General features: G+C 34.1%; 1 protein-coding gene across 1 annotated transcript in view; it reads left to right on the top strand.

Annotated features, from left to right (window-relative positions):
• The first annotated feature begins 7,033 nt into the window (after positions 1-7,033).
• Positions 7,034-19,487, top strand: part of LOC149556310 (tyrosine decarboxylase 2-like) — a 45,511-nt gene continuing 33,057 nt past the window's right edge. The window contains exon 1 of the mRNA XM_089829807.1: positions 7,034-7,256. Coding sequence (XP_089685933.1) covers positions 7,059-7,256 — 198 coding nt within the window. The 5' untranslated portion in view covers positions 7,034-7,058. The remainder of the gene's footprint in view (positions 7,257-19,487) is intronic.

Below are 19,487 nucleotides of genomic sequence, written 5' to 3'. Positions count from 1 at the left end.
ATCATTTACCATATAGACACTCTTCTTTTTGTTCCTACTTTGGCTACAACCTTCCTTGGTTTGATTGATCAACTCTTCAGGCTTTGGTATTTTATGCCATCTATATTTTTGAGTTTAGTTGTTTGCCTTTGTTTACCTCCTGATTTGATGCATATTACAGTCTTCTCTATCTAGTCAAGTTCTATTTCAGAGGAGGTTCTACAGATTAGCAGTATCTTTTTGACATAGTTTGTGACTTCTTCATGCTTCATTGATGATTCTTCATGATCGCTCTTTGTTCTTATTTTTTGGAACATTCCTTTAGTTGGAGGCTTCCGCAATCCTTCAATAGGTTTTCAACTATCTTTTTTTGGAGTAGAGTTTTTCCCACTAGGTTTCTCTATTTCTCCATTTCATAGAGATTTTTTTGTGATTGGGTACCTCATCTTGCCTTGTTATTGGGACCCAAGTTTGCTTTCAACCTTGCATTTTAGTTTCCTTGCTCTTTCTACATTGTTTGTAACTTCATTGTTGCTCATCTTAAGGGGGGGGGTGTTAGAGAAAAAGGTTTTTTTAATTTCATTAATTAAATTACCTTGTCCCTTTTCTTAAGATTTTGCTCTATGCACTTTTTGCATTCTCTATTTAATAATTACTTAGTAATTATTAAATAGCTTTTACCTTTAGGTTACCCTTTTCAGGTTTTGATCTCCTTTTATAAGGATTGATCTCTTTGTAATTCGACATCTTTTCTTTATCTAAGAATACAATTTTCATGTTTTCAGAGCAAACCCTTACCTCCTCTTGTCTTTTTTTCTCTATGACAAGTTTTCTACATGCAGGTATTCAAGTGCTTCATGGATTTGATTTGTGTATTTTCTCAAATCCTTCAGCTAGAAGGTCTACAATGATGGGTTCCTCGATTTTAAGATGACACATTTAGCCCCCACTTTAGAAAGAGTATGAGCTATCTCATACTCTTGATAAAGTAGACCAAAAATAAGAATTTATCTCATCAGGACTAAGGAGATAAATAAACTACCAATCCCTTGATAGATTTGAGTCTTCATCATATCCAAAATCATAACAATAGAAATGTCATTGAAAAGAGAAAAGAAAAAAGAGAAGAAGTTTAGTGAACTCACCCAATAAGGTTTGTATTCCTTATTGTGAACTACATGAAAAGGGTAGATTATTGTAAACTATGGTATTGAATAGTCTATAAAGTGTGTGTGTGTCATGCTAATCATTCCATAAAAAAGATTCATCCTCAAGGGAACTCCTTGTCCTAAAAGGGGAATCAAAATGACCTAGGCATAAGGATGTGTGTGTCCTTAAAGGATCAAAAACAATATAATGCTTCCCAAAATATCCATAGTCCAAAGAAGGAAAAATAAAGCAATACTTAGGCCTCCCAAACTATTAATAATCTAAAGAGAGATCAAAGCAAGGATTGGGCCTTTTAGACTATTAGTGATCCAATGAGGGATCCAAAAAGAACAATGAGGACCAAGGTCCTTGAACTATTGATAATTTGATAAATATCCAAAAAGTTGAAAAACCAACCATCAAAGTTTGTGTGTGTATGAGTGAGCAGAGTGTATTCTGCCATGTTAAATAAATTACAAATTCTTGAATAAGAGAAATAACTTTAAGAGAAGCATGAATCCACTAGAAACATTTTCACTATGAAATGCCCAAAGAGAACATTTCAAGGGAAATAAACACATGAGAAAAAGAGAGAGCATGAAAGGGATCCATTCATTGAGGGGTCAGTATGATCATATGATAATATTTAATATCATGTAAAGAATAAAATGTCATCATTCCCCAGAGGAAGTATAACTACAACACAATGGAGGAAAAACATGTAAGAGATATGAAGAAAAGTTTTTTTGGGTCGTCAACATAGACACCAAAAAGATTCGGTGTTACCATATTGCAAGTACCCAAACAGACTACATGGGGTACATAAATGAACAATAGTACATATACAACATGAAATATAACACGTAGAAGGAGAGAGATACAAATAGAATAATGTGTATAGAAAGTTCAATTACTTTATCACCTTGCACTAATGGAGCAACAAGGATCATCTAAATAAATCTAGACGAAGCATATAAAAAAGAACACAACACGAGGGAAACACAACATAAGTACACAAAGAATACCCTATAGAGAAGTCCACTTCAAGTGTGTTGCGTACCCCTCCAATATCACTCTGTATTATTAGAGAAAGGTGGGCAACTTGCAAGAGGGACAACATCCAAAATGGTAGGATCAATAACTAGATCCAAGCAAGGACTTTGCTGGAAGTCACTATGCTTGATACTGGGAGTATGTATTAATTGTTTAGATAATATGTTAGGAAAATAATAATACATAACAATATTTTTATATTCATCATCACTAACATGTGCATTATCATTAGAATTAATAACATCATCGTCAATAGTATCTTCCTCATAAATATTAATCACAAAAGAATCTAAGGCACAAGTAAAACCACAATGTTTATCCATTTACATGTTATTATTATGATTCACGTTGTCTAAAGGCTCAAGCATAGGTTGATGGAAGGAAGGAAAATGTTGAGGAGAGCATACAATTTGAGAAGCAAGAGTACACACCTTGGCCTTAGCTTGATGGTTACTATGGCATTGACAAGCATGTTGATTACAAAGAGTCTTATGAGATAAGATTGAAGGAAAGGATCAACTAACATAGGTTCCAAAGAGGGATCAACTATGGGTTGAGGAGTGTTATACAAAGAAACAATAGGTGGAGTAGGTAAGATAGTTGTAGTAGGATCAACCTTAGGAATGCTATACTCATGAATCTTATCTACCTTGTACTACCGATAGGATTGATAAAGATGACCGAGAGAAGTAGGTAGTTTTTGAGGGAGAAAAGGCCAATGTAAGTCTATTTTAGCACAATTGTGAGGATGCAAAGGTTTATAAAGATAATGATTAATGGTGAAAATTTCTTCATTCTATGGAAATTTAATGCATTTATGAATAGGAGAACATACAACTTGTATAGGAGAAAGTTGTGAGATACCAAGCTTAACTTGAAATTTATCGAAACTAGGAATGTCAAAAAAGGTAGTATCCACAACTTTACCATAAAGGATCATAGGAAGAGACATAGAACCTTGAGGGCAATAAAGGAAACCATTATAAGTTTGAATCTAAACGTTGTATGTGTCATAGGTGTCCTTATGCAATGATTTATTAAAAAGATGCTCTTTAGTGATAATATTCATAGAGGAAGAGGGATCAAATAAAACATCACAAGAAGGGATATGAGTAACCATAGAAGTATTATAGAGATTACCACCATGTGCTTTAATCTCTTAGAATGATCAAAGGTGATATAAAGTGAATGTGTAGGCTTGGGTGGAGGAAAAGTCAAAGGTTGAGGTTGATATTCAATATGATTAACCACATGATTAACTTCTTCCACCTTGTCATCATAAATGCTATTAGCAATAGGAGAAGAAGGTTAGTTAATGACATTTTCTAAATGTGAAGGTAAAGGATTGTTGTAAATTTGTAAGTTTTGATTAGGAGGTGAAACAATTTATTCATACTATTAACCTCAACACCAATAGATATATTATTAGAATCAATAAGGTTTTGAATAACATTTTATTTTAAAGCATAACACTTTTGAGTATCATGGGTAGGCTAACAATGGTATTGATAAAAAAACATTTTGATCAAATGCCTTAAGCATTGGTTTATTAGTATCAACAGGAGAAGTAGGAGGAAGTTTAATAATGTTAGCGTTATCAACTTTGACATCACCACATGAAAAGGTTTAGATATAACAATGTATTTATGATTAGGATAATACATAGAGGAAAAAGGAGTTGTACCTTTAGATGTAGTAGCAACTTGATCATCTACTATGTTTGTTTTCTTGTTGATTTTGATGTAGTTGTTAGGCTTGGAAAACTTGTTTTAATGAATGATGCCTTCACTCTTCTCAATAGTAAAAGGAGCCATTGGAGCAGAGATCACAAGCTGGCTCACTTGTAATTGATAATGGTGATGCACTGCACATAGATGTGAGAAGGAAGTATACTCAGTAAGCATAATCTTATCTCTAATGTCTGATTGAGGAGAGTGACAAATTTTGATTGAAGAGTTGAACTCAAATGATTAGATAGTGAAGTGGTGCATGCTTGATTTGATTCGATTGTCTCACTTCATGGAGAGTGGACTAGATTTGATTAGATAATTGATAAAGATTGATCGAGATGACTAAATAGATGAATTAGTGAGCTAGATAGAATGATTACTTTACTAAGTAGATTGAATAGTCACAAAAGGTGATTGATTAGTTAACATAATCAATTGGGTCTATCAAATTGAGACTTAATGTTAATTATAATTGGGAGAATAAATTGATTTAAATAGAATACAAAATTCTTTTAACTGTATGTGTTGAATATAAATTCATTTAGTATATTTATTTATGAGAAGAATAAACAAGAAAAATACCAAGGGAAAAGGCTTCATTAGTAATAGATCTAAGCAGACCTAGAATTTGATGGTTGTATTGGCCGTTTTTGCACTTTTGAACCCTATATGATAGGCTGAAAAATTGTAAGACCGTATGGATTGATAGGATAAATTTTTAGAGAACTGTCATTATGACAAGTAAAATTATTAATAAGCTGTCAATATTTATCATAGAAAACTTAATATTTTATTTTATAATATACATAAATGTGATTTGTAATGTGTAATATATATGTGTGATAAATATATATTATTTTATATTATACACATTTCTATTTTTTGTTTGTTTTGTTTAATTATGTTTCTATTTTGACGATTGAATATTTATATTAATTTAGAATCTTGTTAAAAAAGAATATAATGAATTTTAAAAACATATACCATTTTACAATATTAGGTATGTATTTTTATATTATTTATTATATGATTATATTAATTTAAAAATCTCTTAAAGTAACATACATGAACGTAGAAACTTGCTTCTTTTATTTGAGATTTTTGTATATATTACTAATTCATAATTATAAGCTATTCATTAAGACTTTTGCATATACTCCTTTTTAATATTTATTATTTTCTAATTTATAAAATATTTAAATTTAAAGTATTGCTTACTTTTCTTAAAATAAAAAAAATGACAATTGATTTTTTTAAAAAAAACCATAAAATGAAAGGTATGGAAATTGTTGGCGGTGATTAAAAAACCATATGATAGGCTAGGGCAGCCATCAAATTCCAGGCCTGGGTCCAAGTACATATTTCTATAGTACATTTCCATAGGCAATTGATCACCCAACCAGATAGAGGGATGCAAGACCTATTTGATGAAACTCAGTTGTTGCCTATGCTACAGATGTAGGAATAGAGAAGCCTTAAAGCCAATTAGAGAGGAAATTTACTTGATTGTGGTGACTATGGTCCACATTCTCAACCAATTTGTTAGTGTTTGTGTTCCAAGTTCCTTCGTATTGGCTCTTGAAAATTATGGAATGGGTGTGTTGAATAGATGGGCCAGGGGAATGTGTTTGTGCCGCAATTTAGTGTTGCGAGGAAGTCATCCCAAAAAGATTGGTGCCATACATTGTGCTGCTCAAATGCGACAAGGGTTACAATGTTCTAAGCGCATAATTGATAATGTTTTTGCACAAATTTATTTATGGGTAGAAGGGGTGCGCATGCTATTTCTAAGAGATTTTCTTTCAAGCCTGGATAAGCATTGGGTGATTGCATGAGAGGAAGACATACTTCCATTCTCACATTTGTTTTCTAAAAAAAAAGCTTATTATTTTCCAATTAATAATATTCATATTTAAGAATTTTGTTTCAAGACAAAACTAATGACGACTCTCCATGAATGTCATTTTTGATGGAAGTTGTACCCAAACTGTTGTCCCTCATTTTTTTTCTAGGTTTACGCAAAATGTTTGATCTTTGTAAATTTTCTTAATGCAGTATTGTGCTTGGACTAAATTGAAATTCGTGATAAAAATTCTATTACTCAATGAAAAAATAGAAATTATTGATTGAAAATCAATTAAAAATAAATAACTTTTGAACTCTAGTGTTATAATAACTTTTGTTTTAACAATTAAATATAGACCACCAAAATAATATAAATAATAATAACAATAATAAATCTAAACTTCAACCTATTATCTTAAAAAAAAAAAAAAACCTTACAAATTCTATCAATTTAAGACTAGAAATGATTCTTTACCATTTCTTATTAGTATTTTTTTTCAATATCTAATTTTTAATAATTATACATATATAAACCTTATGAGCCCTCTCCTCCGCTTTGAACTTCCTCCAGCGAATTTGATGCCCATCGCAGGAACCACTTTCTATTAAATTTAAGAAACACTATTAAAAATATAAATCCTAGTCAGCATTAACTAAAACTGAGAGAAAGAAGCCACGAAATGGTTGGAATCGCTCTGCCGTTTCCAAGTTTGGCTAGTTTTATTCCATATTAACTATTAATCAATTATTATAAATGAATTTAGATATGACACAAACAAGAAAACATAATCAAAGGGACCATTGTCTACGCCCTCTGAAATTCCCCATTTATTGTAATGTTAAATTCATTTTATTATAATTTTTAATTGTTTAATTTTAAATATTGAATTAATTAATAATTAATTAAATGAACAATTTTAGGTACTTTATAGACGTTGCCATTTAGTGGGAGTGGAAGACTAGTGAAAAATAACAAAAAAACAATTAAAATATCTCGGTACATTACAAATTTTAACAAGATTTTAAATCTATTTTCTATATATATTTTTTGATGGAGGTCATTCACAAACAAGTTTTAGTCCACGCTCAAGCATGCCCAAAACCTCTTCGACTAGGAGCCAAGGAGTAAAGAGCTATTTTCTATATTTTAGAATAATAATAAGATTGTAAAAAATTTGGTAATCTTTTCCTCTGCTAGTTCATTGGATTGTATCAGTATTACCTTATCAGCAGCACAACCTCCGACTTCGTTCTTGCTTAATCTCACAATGTAAGCCTGCCTGAAATTAAAATTGAAAACGAATGCAATGGAATGGAGAACTAACAATGTATGTACGGATTTCTTGCAGGGGAAGGTGCTTCGCTGAAGGGAGTGAAAATGGGAGCCTGACGAGGGCATTTGACGTGGAGGAGTTCAGAGAAAATGCTCACAGAATGGTAGACTTTATTGCTGACTACTACAGAGATATCCACAAGTTCCCCGTGCGAAGCCAAGTCCAGGTAACTTCAAATTTTCATTTTAGTTTCGATATTAGTCTAGACCAACGAGCTCAATTCTCATGAAAACAAGCATAAGTTGCATGTAATTTTTGATATAACATCAATCTATCCTGATGAAAGACCACTTGAGTTTTACTAAACGTGGTAATCCTTTCACATGGCTTGTAGCCAGAAAAAATGTTATCGGTAATATTAATTTAATGGCTTAAATTATCTCAATTATTCTCTTCTTTTATTTGGAGAATGTGGGATTTTCAGCTTGGGCGGACCAGTTCAAAATTCTTTCCCAACATGAACATGTGTAACGGTCCAACCTGTGTGGACAGCAGTCCAACAGAGGCATAGACTTTGCAAGTAGACCATATATGGACCAGATAGTCACACAGGAATGCCACTAGCATAATGCTAAGGTTCAACTATACTAGATCAGTAAGGGTAGTGGTGGTTTGAATCCTGGTAGCAATATCAACAATGCCACAACTAAACTATGGCACTATTAGATGAACTCCATCATTGTCATTGCTACCTCACTACTGGTACCAATCTTAATTATGAATAAATTCCGCTGTTGTGTGTTTCATGAGGAGGTTTTTCTTGCGTGTATGGCATTATTTTTTCAATATTATTCTCATTACAAAATGACTGAACTTGAATGAATTGGAATTAAGGTAGACCTGAAAGTAAAGCTAAAAGATGAAAAGTCTCAACCAATTTGCAATTTTTATCCTTAATGCAACATTCTTTCCTATCCACAAATCAGTCAAGCCTCGGACTATCAATAGTGGTGTAGAGAAGTGTTGCTGGACTCTTTAAACTTGTAAAGACTGCTGTGGCAAAGTGAAACTAACAGAATATCAGATCTGATTTTATTATACAACAGGCCACTGCAGCATACCACACCTAATTGCTCTGTAAAATTGTTGTTTCCTTGAAAGACATTTCATCAAACAGTCTCCTTGCATGCAGAGTTTCAGATCTGCAGTTATAACATTGTTCATTTGGGATGTTTGAGATACTGTTTGTTAATCATAGGAGCATAAATCATTTGGGGAATAAATTGGCAAACAAGAGGAGTCAGATTTTAAAAATAAATCAGATTCAGAGTTTAGGGTTTAGGGATTTAGGGCATAGAAAATAAACAGAAAAACTGGGTAATTTTTGGCGTGGTTTAGGATTTTTCCTGGCAAAAAGCTTGCGTGGACTAATTGTGTTTTTTTGCAAGGAGTAATGGCAATTTTGCCAATTAGTTGCCAAAAAATCCACAAAAAGTTGTTTGCCAAAGTCAACCAAAAACCCCTGACATTTGGGGGAATAAATCGACAGAATGTTCGATCAAGGATTAATTTTGATCCATTCCAGATTTCTGCTTCTATGGTTTATTCAACCTGATACATCAATAAAGAAGGTCAACAACAAACTGATGATAGAGAGTGGGCTCGTTACTTAGCTACATTTATTCATTCACGATGTACTGCTGGTTGGTAATAGAATGAGGAAATTCAAATACAGTTCTGCTAAAGTAGAGAGTGGGTTCATTGATATCTCTGTATGAAAATATAGATGCTGATCAAACATCCTCGCATTTCAGTTCATCTTGACTGTAAGAACAATTTCTAGACAACTGATTGTTTCCAGGAACATGTGATTACCTCCTGTGGATGGCAGTCTTCAATCAACAAAGAAGTCCACCACATCGTAAACCAGACTTTACTAATACGACTAGTAAGAAGCCCTACTTATTTTTTAATCAACTCCCGGACATGTTCCATGTATCACTTAGATCAATCACCATTTGACTTTAATAATTTGTTCAGAATAAAGTAACTTTTTTTCACAGATCCAGTGCAAATATAAAATGCTTTCATTGTTCTTTATTCTAGAAATAAACCTGAAAAGTTTACAAATTCGTCTCTGATGTGGAGATTTCAAAAATTTGAAATACTCTGTAAAAATGCAACCTGGGATACCTAGCTGACACCTTCAATTGGAACTAGGTTTCTGTCCAATTCATAAGAAATCCTAAAGGTTTCCTTCCTCAGATTTCTGACACTGAAACAAGAAGCTCTGAGATCTCCTCCAAATGAAATTAATAAAGCAAGCATAATCTCAATGAAACTCTCATTGTCCTTTTATAACCCACTGCAGAGACTTTTGACTCTCCCTCTACTATGCCTCTTCACTTTCCTTTCTTTCTTCTTTTTATTTCTCATTTTTAATATGATTTGAAGTTAGGAAAATAAAAGTAAAGTGACTTCATTATATCTTCACTCAACTCACCACTAAAGTCACTTTAAACTTATTAAATAATATTAGCCTTATGATTTATTTTGAGGGATGATATTAAATAATTAAGTTACAAACTTTCATGACCTTATCATATATTCATATTTCAAGGTCACATTCGAAAGGGACTATCTAGGCCCAAGAGTGGAACTTTGGCTCTCTTGGCCCTGGTGATAGGTAACATAGACATCCATCTAGGGTGCATACCTAGTTGACAGTCATCATACTCCCTCTTCTGCCTACACCGTCTTCCTTCTATAATGATGGAAGTTCACAAACAGATTATCGATACATGCATCTATTTCTAGTCGTAAATAAACACAATAAAAATAATTGATTGACAATAATACCCAGGTGTTGATAATACCACAAGACCGATATTCAGATTGTTACAAGGTTACAACAGGTTTGAGCCAGATTCTTGAGAATCTGATCTGATTATAACTCTGCTATTTACCATGACTATTGTCTTCTGTTTCCTGTGGTTACATGATATTGCTCAAGATATATTCGTAATGCTTGCTGATGATCTGATTATAATTCTGCTATTTACCATGATCCTTGGGTCTGCTTTATTGTCTTCTGTTTCCTATTGTTACATGATATTGCTGAAGGTATATTCATAATGCTTGCTGATAACTTGCTGATTTGATTTCTGTATTATAATAAATGCTGATTGTATTCCTTTTTCTTCCTTATGTTTGATGCTTATAAAAATCTGATTTTCTCTTTTATAAGTGTTGTTATCCTTTTCCCTTCTTCCTCTATGGTGTTTGTTTGGACTATATATCTTTCAATCTCTTAGGGTCATTCCCTTTGAAGAGATAAGGGACACGTCATTTTGTAAATTGTTGCTTGAGCCATTATAGTAATTACATTCCTCACCCACAGATTACACCTCTATATTAGCAAGTGTTTAAGTGCACCTTTCCTTATTGAAATGCACCTTTCCTTAAAGATTTGCTGGTTTAGTTTGTTCTTGTTGCAAAGCAATCTTAGTCACACTGTACGACATTGCTGTTTTCTGCATCCACTCTCACAGAGGTCAGCACTCTTCTGGATTTCCTTGTGGTCTTCAAAACTCTAAAATGACTTGTTACTGTTTTTTCATTGTTTAGGACATCAGAGACCTGCATATTGACTTCCAATTTCACCACTAATTTGCCCATGTTTTAAATCTGATGCTTTGTTGTTGTCTAGTTCAATATGATATCTCAATGGTTCCAAGCATACCCTTTGTTGTCGGGAAAATGGGTAGTTAGATAGTTGGTCTACCCAAGGGAGTTACACGGGTGCGACTGTTCGCCTCGCACCCCCTCAGACACTATATGTACGCATTATGCCTTTTGATTGGGACATGGTTGTACTGAATACATCTATGTATGGTAACCAAGCAGTGAATATAACACTATTGTGTTCTTTTTACATTCTGTGTTAAATACTTTATTTCTTGTATGCAATTAATCTCTGTTACCCCACAAGGGTAACCATTTGGCGTTGTTGCCAAGAATTTTGTAAGTCATCAGGAGACGACCTTTTCTTTTGAGGGGGATGATGTTGTTAGGAAATTGGGTAGTTAGTCAGTTGGTCTACCCAAGGGAGTTACATGGGTGTGATGGTTTGCCTGCACCCCCTCAGACACTATATGTATGCATTATTCCTTTTGATCAAGACATGGTTGTACATAATACATTTGTGTATGGTAACCAAGCAATGAATATAACTACTATTATTTTTTCTTTACATTTTGTGTTAAATACTTTATTTCCTGTATGCAATTAATCTCTGTTATCCCACGAGGGTAAACACCCTCATTGTATGCATCTGATTTTTTTAATGGAGACATGACAGTCCTCCCTTCTTGAGATTGCTTGTCCTCAAGCAATAGTCAAATCATCATGTGGTCTAATTTATAATTGTTGTGCGACTTGATATTACTTTAGTTGCAATTTGAACACAATCTAGAATCGGCATGGTTTGTATGTTTCTCTAACCCTTGTTTCACATCACTTGGTAAAGGTTTAGGTTGCCCCAATGCTTGCCTACTTTTGTAGATATTGCTTAATATTAGGGCAACGATTTATATATTAAGATGAGGATTAGGAGCATGACACACATCTATGACCTTCATTGGTGAGGTTTTTTCTTAATGCCGTCTTCCTTCCCTAGATGCAAACATTATGGTGATGCATAGAAGATGATACCATCAGTCCTATTAAGAATGCTTCCTTCTTTAGTTGGTGATTGCTCATTACTCTACCACAGAATCTCTTCACAGATTGATATGGGTCATAAACTTGTTTGAGAACTCAGTAATCCCTTGTCATAGGCGTGCTTCAGTTTTTTCGTTCTTTTGATGACTGACCCATCATACATGAAATAGACATTCAGCTAAGAGTGCGAAATGGTAATGCCAACTCTAAGATGGAGGCCATATGCTGTTCTGAATTTGTTCACTGATTCCCATGGTTTTTATGGTGGTTGTACATTATTGTTAACAGTTAGGAGTTTAACTGCATAAAAGCATAGACAGATTACTTTGTTAAATCAATCTTTGTATTCTGAACACACGATCTTGTGGTGTTTCACTATGTATGAGCAGCAGCTTGTGAGCTGATAAGTACTGTTTATGGTTGACAAAGTTATGCTTTGGGAAATCAGATCCCTTTGTCGAACAAAAGGTCAAACCTTTAGTACTGAGAGCTATTGGATGTCCATCTTAAAGCTGAATTATTCATTCAATATGATATTATTTGAATAAGTCTTAGACTATGATATCTTGTTATTTCTGGGAATCTCTTGTTCCCTTTTCAAGTCCTTGGCATATATAAGTGGCTAGTTCATTGAGGTTTGTGCGCATTGACCTTTTATCTCAATTAATAGTTCTGTCCATTTTGGTTTTGAGGATGGGATTTGCGGAGGTTTTTTAATGATGCAGTGCAAGGTAGGAGAATCCCCAAAGAAGATGTCCTAGTCCCCAACAAATAATCACACAGTAGAAGAATAACAATAATGCAAAGATTTAGATCGAAATAATGCCAACTCTCATAATAGAATCATAAAATTTACATTCAATATGCGCAGATGTAAGGCTTTCCGGGTCATGGCCAAATACATAAGCAATTACAATAGTAATTTTGCAAGGTCTCACAAGATCCAAATCCTAGCTAGCCTAGATCCACAACCTAGTAGAGAACTCCAAGAAGAATCTCAACTCGTGCTCGCAAGCCACCAAGCAACCTTCTTGTTTCCCAAGTCCACACTTAGCTACTAGCTCTGCTACACTTCTCTCCTCACAGCTACTCCTCTTCTCCATGATGAATGATGATAATGACTCTAGACACCACAAGACCCTCTACTTATACTAAACCAAGCCACAAGTTGGCCTAGGATAGTAGACATTAAATAAATAACACATTAAATAAAACCTCAAGCCAGAAACATTAAATACATGACATAAATTAAATACTTAGCACAGACCCCAAGTTTACAATGCATAACTAACTCATAAGACTACATAAGAATACACACACTTACACATAGGTCTATGTGCCATCCAACAATCCAAATCGAAGAGCATGCACACCAACTCTCATGGATCAAAGCTCACAAATACAATCTCTAAAGTCTGCCAGTAAATTAGGAACAGGTGACCAACAGTCACCAAAATAACTCTAACTCCAAGATGATAACTCCAAATTCTATGCGCACTTAGGACAAGGTTGCCCAATATGCCTCAAACACATCCCCAATCATGCAAACCATAAGGTCCACAAAAATCCAAGCTCGATGCTCCTGCATCAGACTCCTCAGGTAGATAGAAAAGCATGTCCCATACTTTGATGCCCAAAGAAATCTCCACAACCAACTTCATCTTCACCAAAAGGCTTCGAATCCATCAAGGATAAGAGAACAAATCTAAAACTCAACCATCTATGCTTCATCTATACAAACATTAGAATCATATGAATCTCGGCAACCCAATAAACATGCTCACTCCCAAGAGCAAACTGAATATAATGCTTTGCTAATAATCCCTATAACTTGGGCAAATCAGGAACACAGATCCACAGTATCATATAGATCCCCAATCACATCAGCAACATCCAACTCCACATAAGTAGCAACATCCATATCAACCATATCAGCAGTAACTAGTATTTCCTCAATCATCTCAGCAGCCACATATGAATGCAGATCCATATCAGCAACCATATCCAAATCCTCATCCATATGTAAATTGCCATAATCAACAATCTCATCATCCACAATAAGATGCTCTACAATTTCCATGTCAGATCCAACCAACTGATCATGAAAACCAATCTCCATCCCAACATCAACAAGATTAGGAACCTCTTTAGCAACAAGTACAAGTTGGTCTACAGATTTCGCATCAGACTCCTCAAACTGATCAACAAAACCAACTTCCATCTCAACCTTGCCATGCCCTCTTCTCTGTCGAACAAGTCTTCTAACTAGCCAGACAACTCGCTTCTGGATCGGTAGACTCCAACTCCAGTAGCATAAAACTTCCTTCTTCTATTCCTCAACTCATTTAGACCAAGCAACGTCCACCCGAGAAATCGTCTCATTAATCCTCGTCTCCACTATATTATAAAGATCTGCAATCATTCTAGGGTCCAATCTTCTTGGAGGCATCTTCCAAGATTTTCGCAAACCCTCTGCGACAAATCATCCAGATCCAACCTTCGCTTTGATACCACTTGGTGCAGTGCAAGGTAGGAGAATCCCTAGAGGAGATGTCGTAGCCCTCAACAAATAATGACACAATAGAAGAATAACAATAACACAAAGTTTTAGATCCAAATAATGCCAACTCTCATAATAAAATCATAAAATTTACATCCAATATGCCCAGTTGTAAGACTTATTGGGTTATGACCAAATACATAAGCAATTACAATAGTAATTCTGCAAGATCCAAATCCTAGCTAGCCCATATCCGCAATGTGGTATAGAACTCCAAGAAGAATCTCAACTCGTGCTCGCAAGCCACTAAGCAACCTTCTTGTTTCCTAAACCCACACTTAGCTACTAGCTTTGCTACACTTTGCTTCTCTCAGCTACTCCTCTTCTCCATGATGAATGATGATAATGACTCTAGACTCCACAAGACCCTCTACTTATACTAAACCAAGCCACAAGTCGGCCTCGCATAATAGACATTAAATAAAAACCCACATTAAATACACCCTCAAGCCACAAGTTGGCTTGGTTACATACATTAAATACATAACATAAATTAAATACTTAGGACAAGCCCCAAGTTTACAATAACTAACTAACTCATACGACTACATAAGAATATGCACACTTAGACATAAGTCCATGTGCCATCCAACGATCCAAATCCAAGAGCGCACACGCCAACTCCCACTTATCAAAGCTCTTGAATACAATCTCCAAAGTCTGCTAGTATATTAGGAACATGCGACCAACAGTCACCAAAATGACTCTAACTCCAAGATGATAACTCCAAATTCTATGCGCACTTAGGACAAGGTTGCCTAGTATGCCTTGAACACATCTCCAATCGTGTAAACCATAAGGTCCACAAAAATCCAAGCTTGATGCTCCTGCATCATGTTACCATGAACTTATAGTATGAGTTCATATAATTCAAATGGTTTATACACTATATGGTGTTCTAGCAATGGATACCTATGTACTAGTCATATTTTGTAGCTTCCCAGAGCAATTTTTTTTGGTTTGTGAGCTTTAACTTTCCTATACCATTAAAGAGTTGTCAGGTCAGATTGTTCATAATGACAGTTTGGCATCACGCATGATTCTAAAAATATATGACAGATTACTATTGAACTTAGATCATAACAATGAAACATATGACGGACCTATGCACTTGTGCCTGATGTTACTTTATGTTTGCAGAAAGAGAATCTTGATATTCTAAGCCATGCACCCTTTTTATTTTGAGTGCGAGATTGTGGTTAGTTGAAACATTACAAGTACTCTTAAAATGCTTGTGGAATAAACATGTTGAAACATATCAAACATGATGTGAGGCACATTTGAGATGTAAGGCGGGCAGCATCATAAATACATGAATTAATCATGTTGAAAACATGAGGCAAACGCATAAATACACATGGAATATAAAGCACACATCTAGACTATTGAAGATTGTAATTGTGATAGAGATCTTTACCTCTGATTTTGCTATTGAGAAAATACTTCTATATTGTGTCAAGTTGTCAACAGCTAAAGAAAATATTTATGATAATATTATATGAAGAGACGTGTCATGTGAGGAGTCACGTGTTTTGAAATATGAAGACTTATTTTTGGAAATTGAAGAGACCTTCGGTTGTGATATGAAGAATCTCTTAAGTAGTCGGTGTCAATATGTCATCTCTATATTGATTAGATAGCTGTTTGATATTCAAATTCACCATAGAATCATTGTTTTCTTCGGTTATTGACCATTCGTTGTTGCTTATTCTAATATTATTTGGCATTCTTAATAGACGAATCATGAACGAACACTCCATCAAAAGGATTTTAATTATCATTTAGTTTGATGATTGTTTAAAGAATATAACTATCTTCATTGGTGGCTAAAGGGGTTTATGTGAGCAGATCATTGTCTTTGCTACATGATTTATGTCTACTCTGGATTATATTAATTAACAATGTCACACAACATAAGGTAATCATACTTTTGGATGTCCTTTCATAAGGAGATATTTAACTGCTTTATGATGGATGCCATTTCTTTATTATTATTTTATCTTTTAATTATATCTTTGATATTTATCTTTTTTTATTATAATTTATTTATATCCTATTATTAGGAAGAGGGATATTATGGTCCTACCATCCTCGAAATTGCTTGTCCTCAAGCAATTCAATATTTCCTCATTATTTTGATATTGACATTTTGTTAACTTAAGACAAGTTTTGTTATTTTCTAGAGAGACGATCTTAGATCATCTTATAATGGCACCAATCAAATTTGGCCAAAATCCTATTTGTATGATAGTATGTCTTGGATTTATCTCTCTTGGACTATTTTTTTATTTTAGATCAAATCAAATAGAGCATACACTTGAAAACATATGCATGAGTATGTGAAGACACAAGGTATACACAAAGAATACACACTAATGCATGAAGACACAAAGCATGCACAAAGTATACACATTAATGCATGAAAACATGAAGCATACACAGAGTTTACACATAAGTGTATGAAGACACAAGCATACATAAAATATAGGCAACATATGCCCATTATTATGCCACCAAATTGATTCAACTTAGAAACTCGATGAATAATTTCATAATACATATAGGATAGTTAAACATATTTATGCCTTGATTCCTTACATCTTTCCTAACTGAACCCTATAGAGAGTGTCGATTTACTTTTTGTAGGGCGCTTGACACAAATAGGCTTCCTTAAGGCATTGGGACTGCATGTTTGTACCTGTCTTGGGGTTTCCCTCAAGGCATTGGAATTACATATCCTTACCAATCTTGGAATTCTCTTATCTTGTGAGGATTTACTCTACCTTTCCCTACACAATACCAACTATCAACTCCCGGGGCTACAACAAGAGATTAAGGGATAGGTTATATCAATATTTCTTGTATGGCAACATTATAAATATATATTCATATTACATATAACTATATATTATAATTCTAGTCTTATTGATATTATTTGTAAGTAGGATTCATTTTCGTTAGCATAATTTTGTACCCAACAAGATGGCAGGATCATGCTCTGATACCAATTGTAATGTCTTCTAGCAAGCTTAGGCCAGTTAGACATAGATTCATTCAAATTTTAATAGGATTCATTTTAATTTACACGAGTAAGAAAGCAATACATTCGATCATTAACAAAATATAGAGATCTAATTCTCCATGATTACTAAGTTTATGCTTACCTTATTATTATTTTTGAGTTTAGGAAGGATGCTTTGGATGTAATCAGGTTGCTTTGGCACCAACCCTCAATAGGCTTTCCCTCAAAGTTTACAGATCCAAGCCCTTAATCCTTTCTTGGTACGATGCCCTCAAGGTGTTCAGGGTTGCTGATCCCCACCCTATTTTGGGAATAGCCTATTGATTGAAATTTACCGTAGCCTCTCCCTAATTTCATCCTTAACTTCCCTCCTCAAATACAAAAATAATAATAAGTCATAGCATTCATATGCTAGTGTATACTTTACTTTGTATCTTAATTAAATGATAACTTTCAATATCTGTTACTTATTATTGAATTAATAATAATTTTTAGTATATATATTACTTAGTATTACTAATTAAATGATTCCCAGTTTTGGTACATACCCAGGACAGGGGTGCAGCAAGGTACCTGTGATCTATAATGATATCAATTAATATTTGGTGATAGTATGTATATACAGAATGCGGATTGACTTTAATGTATTACGATGTTCTGTAATTCCAGCTTAGAGCTTATTATTGTTTTGAAACTTCAATGTTTCTGTACACTTTCTTCCATGAGTCGAACTACATCTTATACATGTCATAATGGTAAGGGTTGCATTCCCAAAACATGTCTCATAACCGTACCTCCTTATATTTAATATTGTAGGATTATAATGACTTCTCCTTAACATTTGATTAGTCTCTTAAGTAGTCAGTGCCAATATGTCATCTCTGTATTGATTAAATGGCTATTTGATATTCAAATTCACCATAAAATCATTTTTTGGATTATTGACCATTCATTTTTGCTTATTCTAATATTAATTGCTATTCTTAAGAGACAAATCACAAATCAGCACTTCATCGAAAGGATTTTAATTATCATTTAGTCTGATCTTTGTATAAAAAATATAGCTATCTTCTATAGGTAGCATTTGCCGTTGCACCAAAAGCTTGAACTGTTAATGCCCGATACAAATGTCGAGACTTACCCGGATCCACAACACAAATCTCTAACAAATTGCTGAGCACCAAGTCAACACTCTCAACAATCTCCTACTTAGCACCAACTGAGCCTTCAACTCAAACTGAAGGGAGACTTGAACCTGTGACCCAAGGTCTTTGATACCAATTGTAGGTAGCATTTTCCGTTGCACCAAAATCTCGAACTGTTAATGTCCGATACAAATGCTGAGACTTACCCAGGTCTACGACACAAATCTCCAAGGAGGTGCTGACCACCAAGTCAACACTCTCAACATCTTCATTGTTGCTTAAGGGGATTGTTGTGAGCAGATCCCTATCTTTTCTGCATGATTTATGTCTGCTCTGGATTATATTAATTAACAACGTCACATAGCATAAGGTAATCATACTTTTGAATATCCTTTCATAAGGAGATATTCGACTACTTTATGAAGTTGTTTCTTTAATATTATTTTATCTTTTAATTTTATCTCTGATATTTATATTTTTAACTATTATTTCTTTATATCCTATTAGGAGTAGGGATAGTGCAAATACACATGACGTAGGGCATGAAACAATTACATAAGACATGAAGTAATACACATAAGGCATGAATCATACACATGAATGCACACGAGTCATGGAACAAGAATACACTTTTTGCATTAAGCATTTAATTTAATTAATCATGAAGCATATGCTTGGCACATGCCAACATGAAGTATGGACACAAATTTAAGCTGTGAAGCATATATGTGAATACAAATATCTTACAAAGCATCTAGTATACACACACATGCACATGAATACATGTAGTGCATAAACAGGCTCTGGGCATTTAATGTCTTAGGCTCCTCATAGACTGCTTTTTAAGGTTATTTGATGTTTGTAGGACATTCTGTTTTTGTAGCTGAAAGTTGCAAACAGGCTCTGGATAGACATGTCAGAGAATTGGATATTAATTGGTAGATTTTTCTTTCTTCTATTTGTGAAAGGTTTTGCGATGTTCTGATCCGAGAAATTTATTAATGATTC

The sequence above is a fragment of the Cupressus sempervirens genome, chromosome 5 (assembly GCF_028749045.1).
Source record: "Cupressus sempervirens isolate cs-2001-9-10 chromosome 5, ASM2874904v1, whole genome shotgun sequence".
Classification (NCBI taxonomy): Eukaryota; Viridiplantae; Streptophyta; class Pinopsida; order Cupressales; family Cupressaceae; genus Cupressus; species Cupressus sempervirens.
Note: the sequence above shows the minus strand (reverse complement) of the source record. Positions and strands in the feature narration are given on the sequence as shown.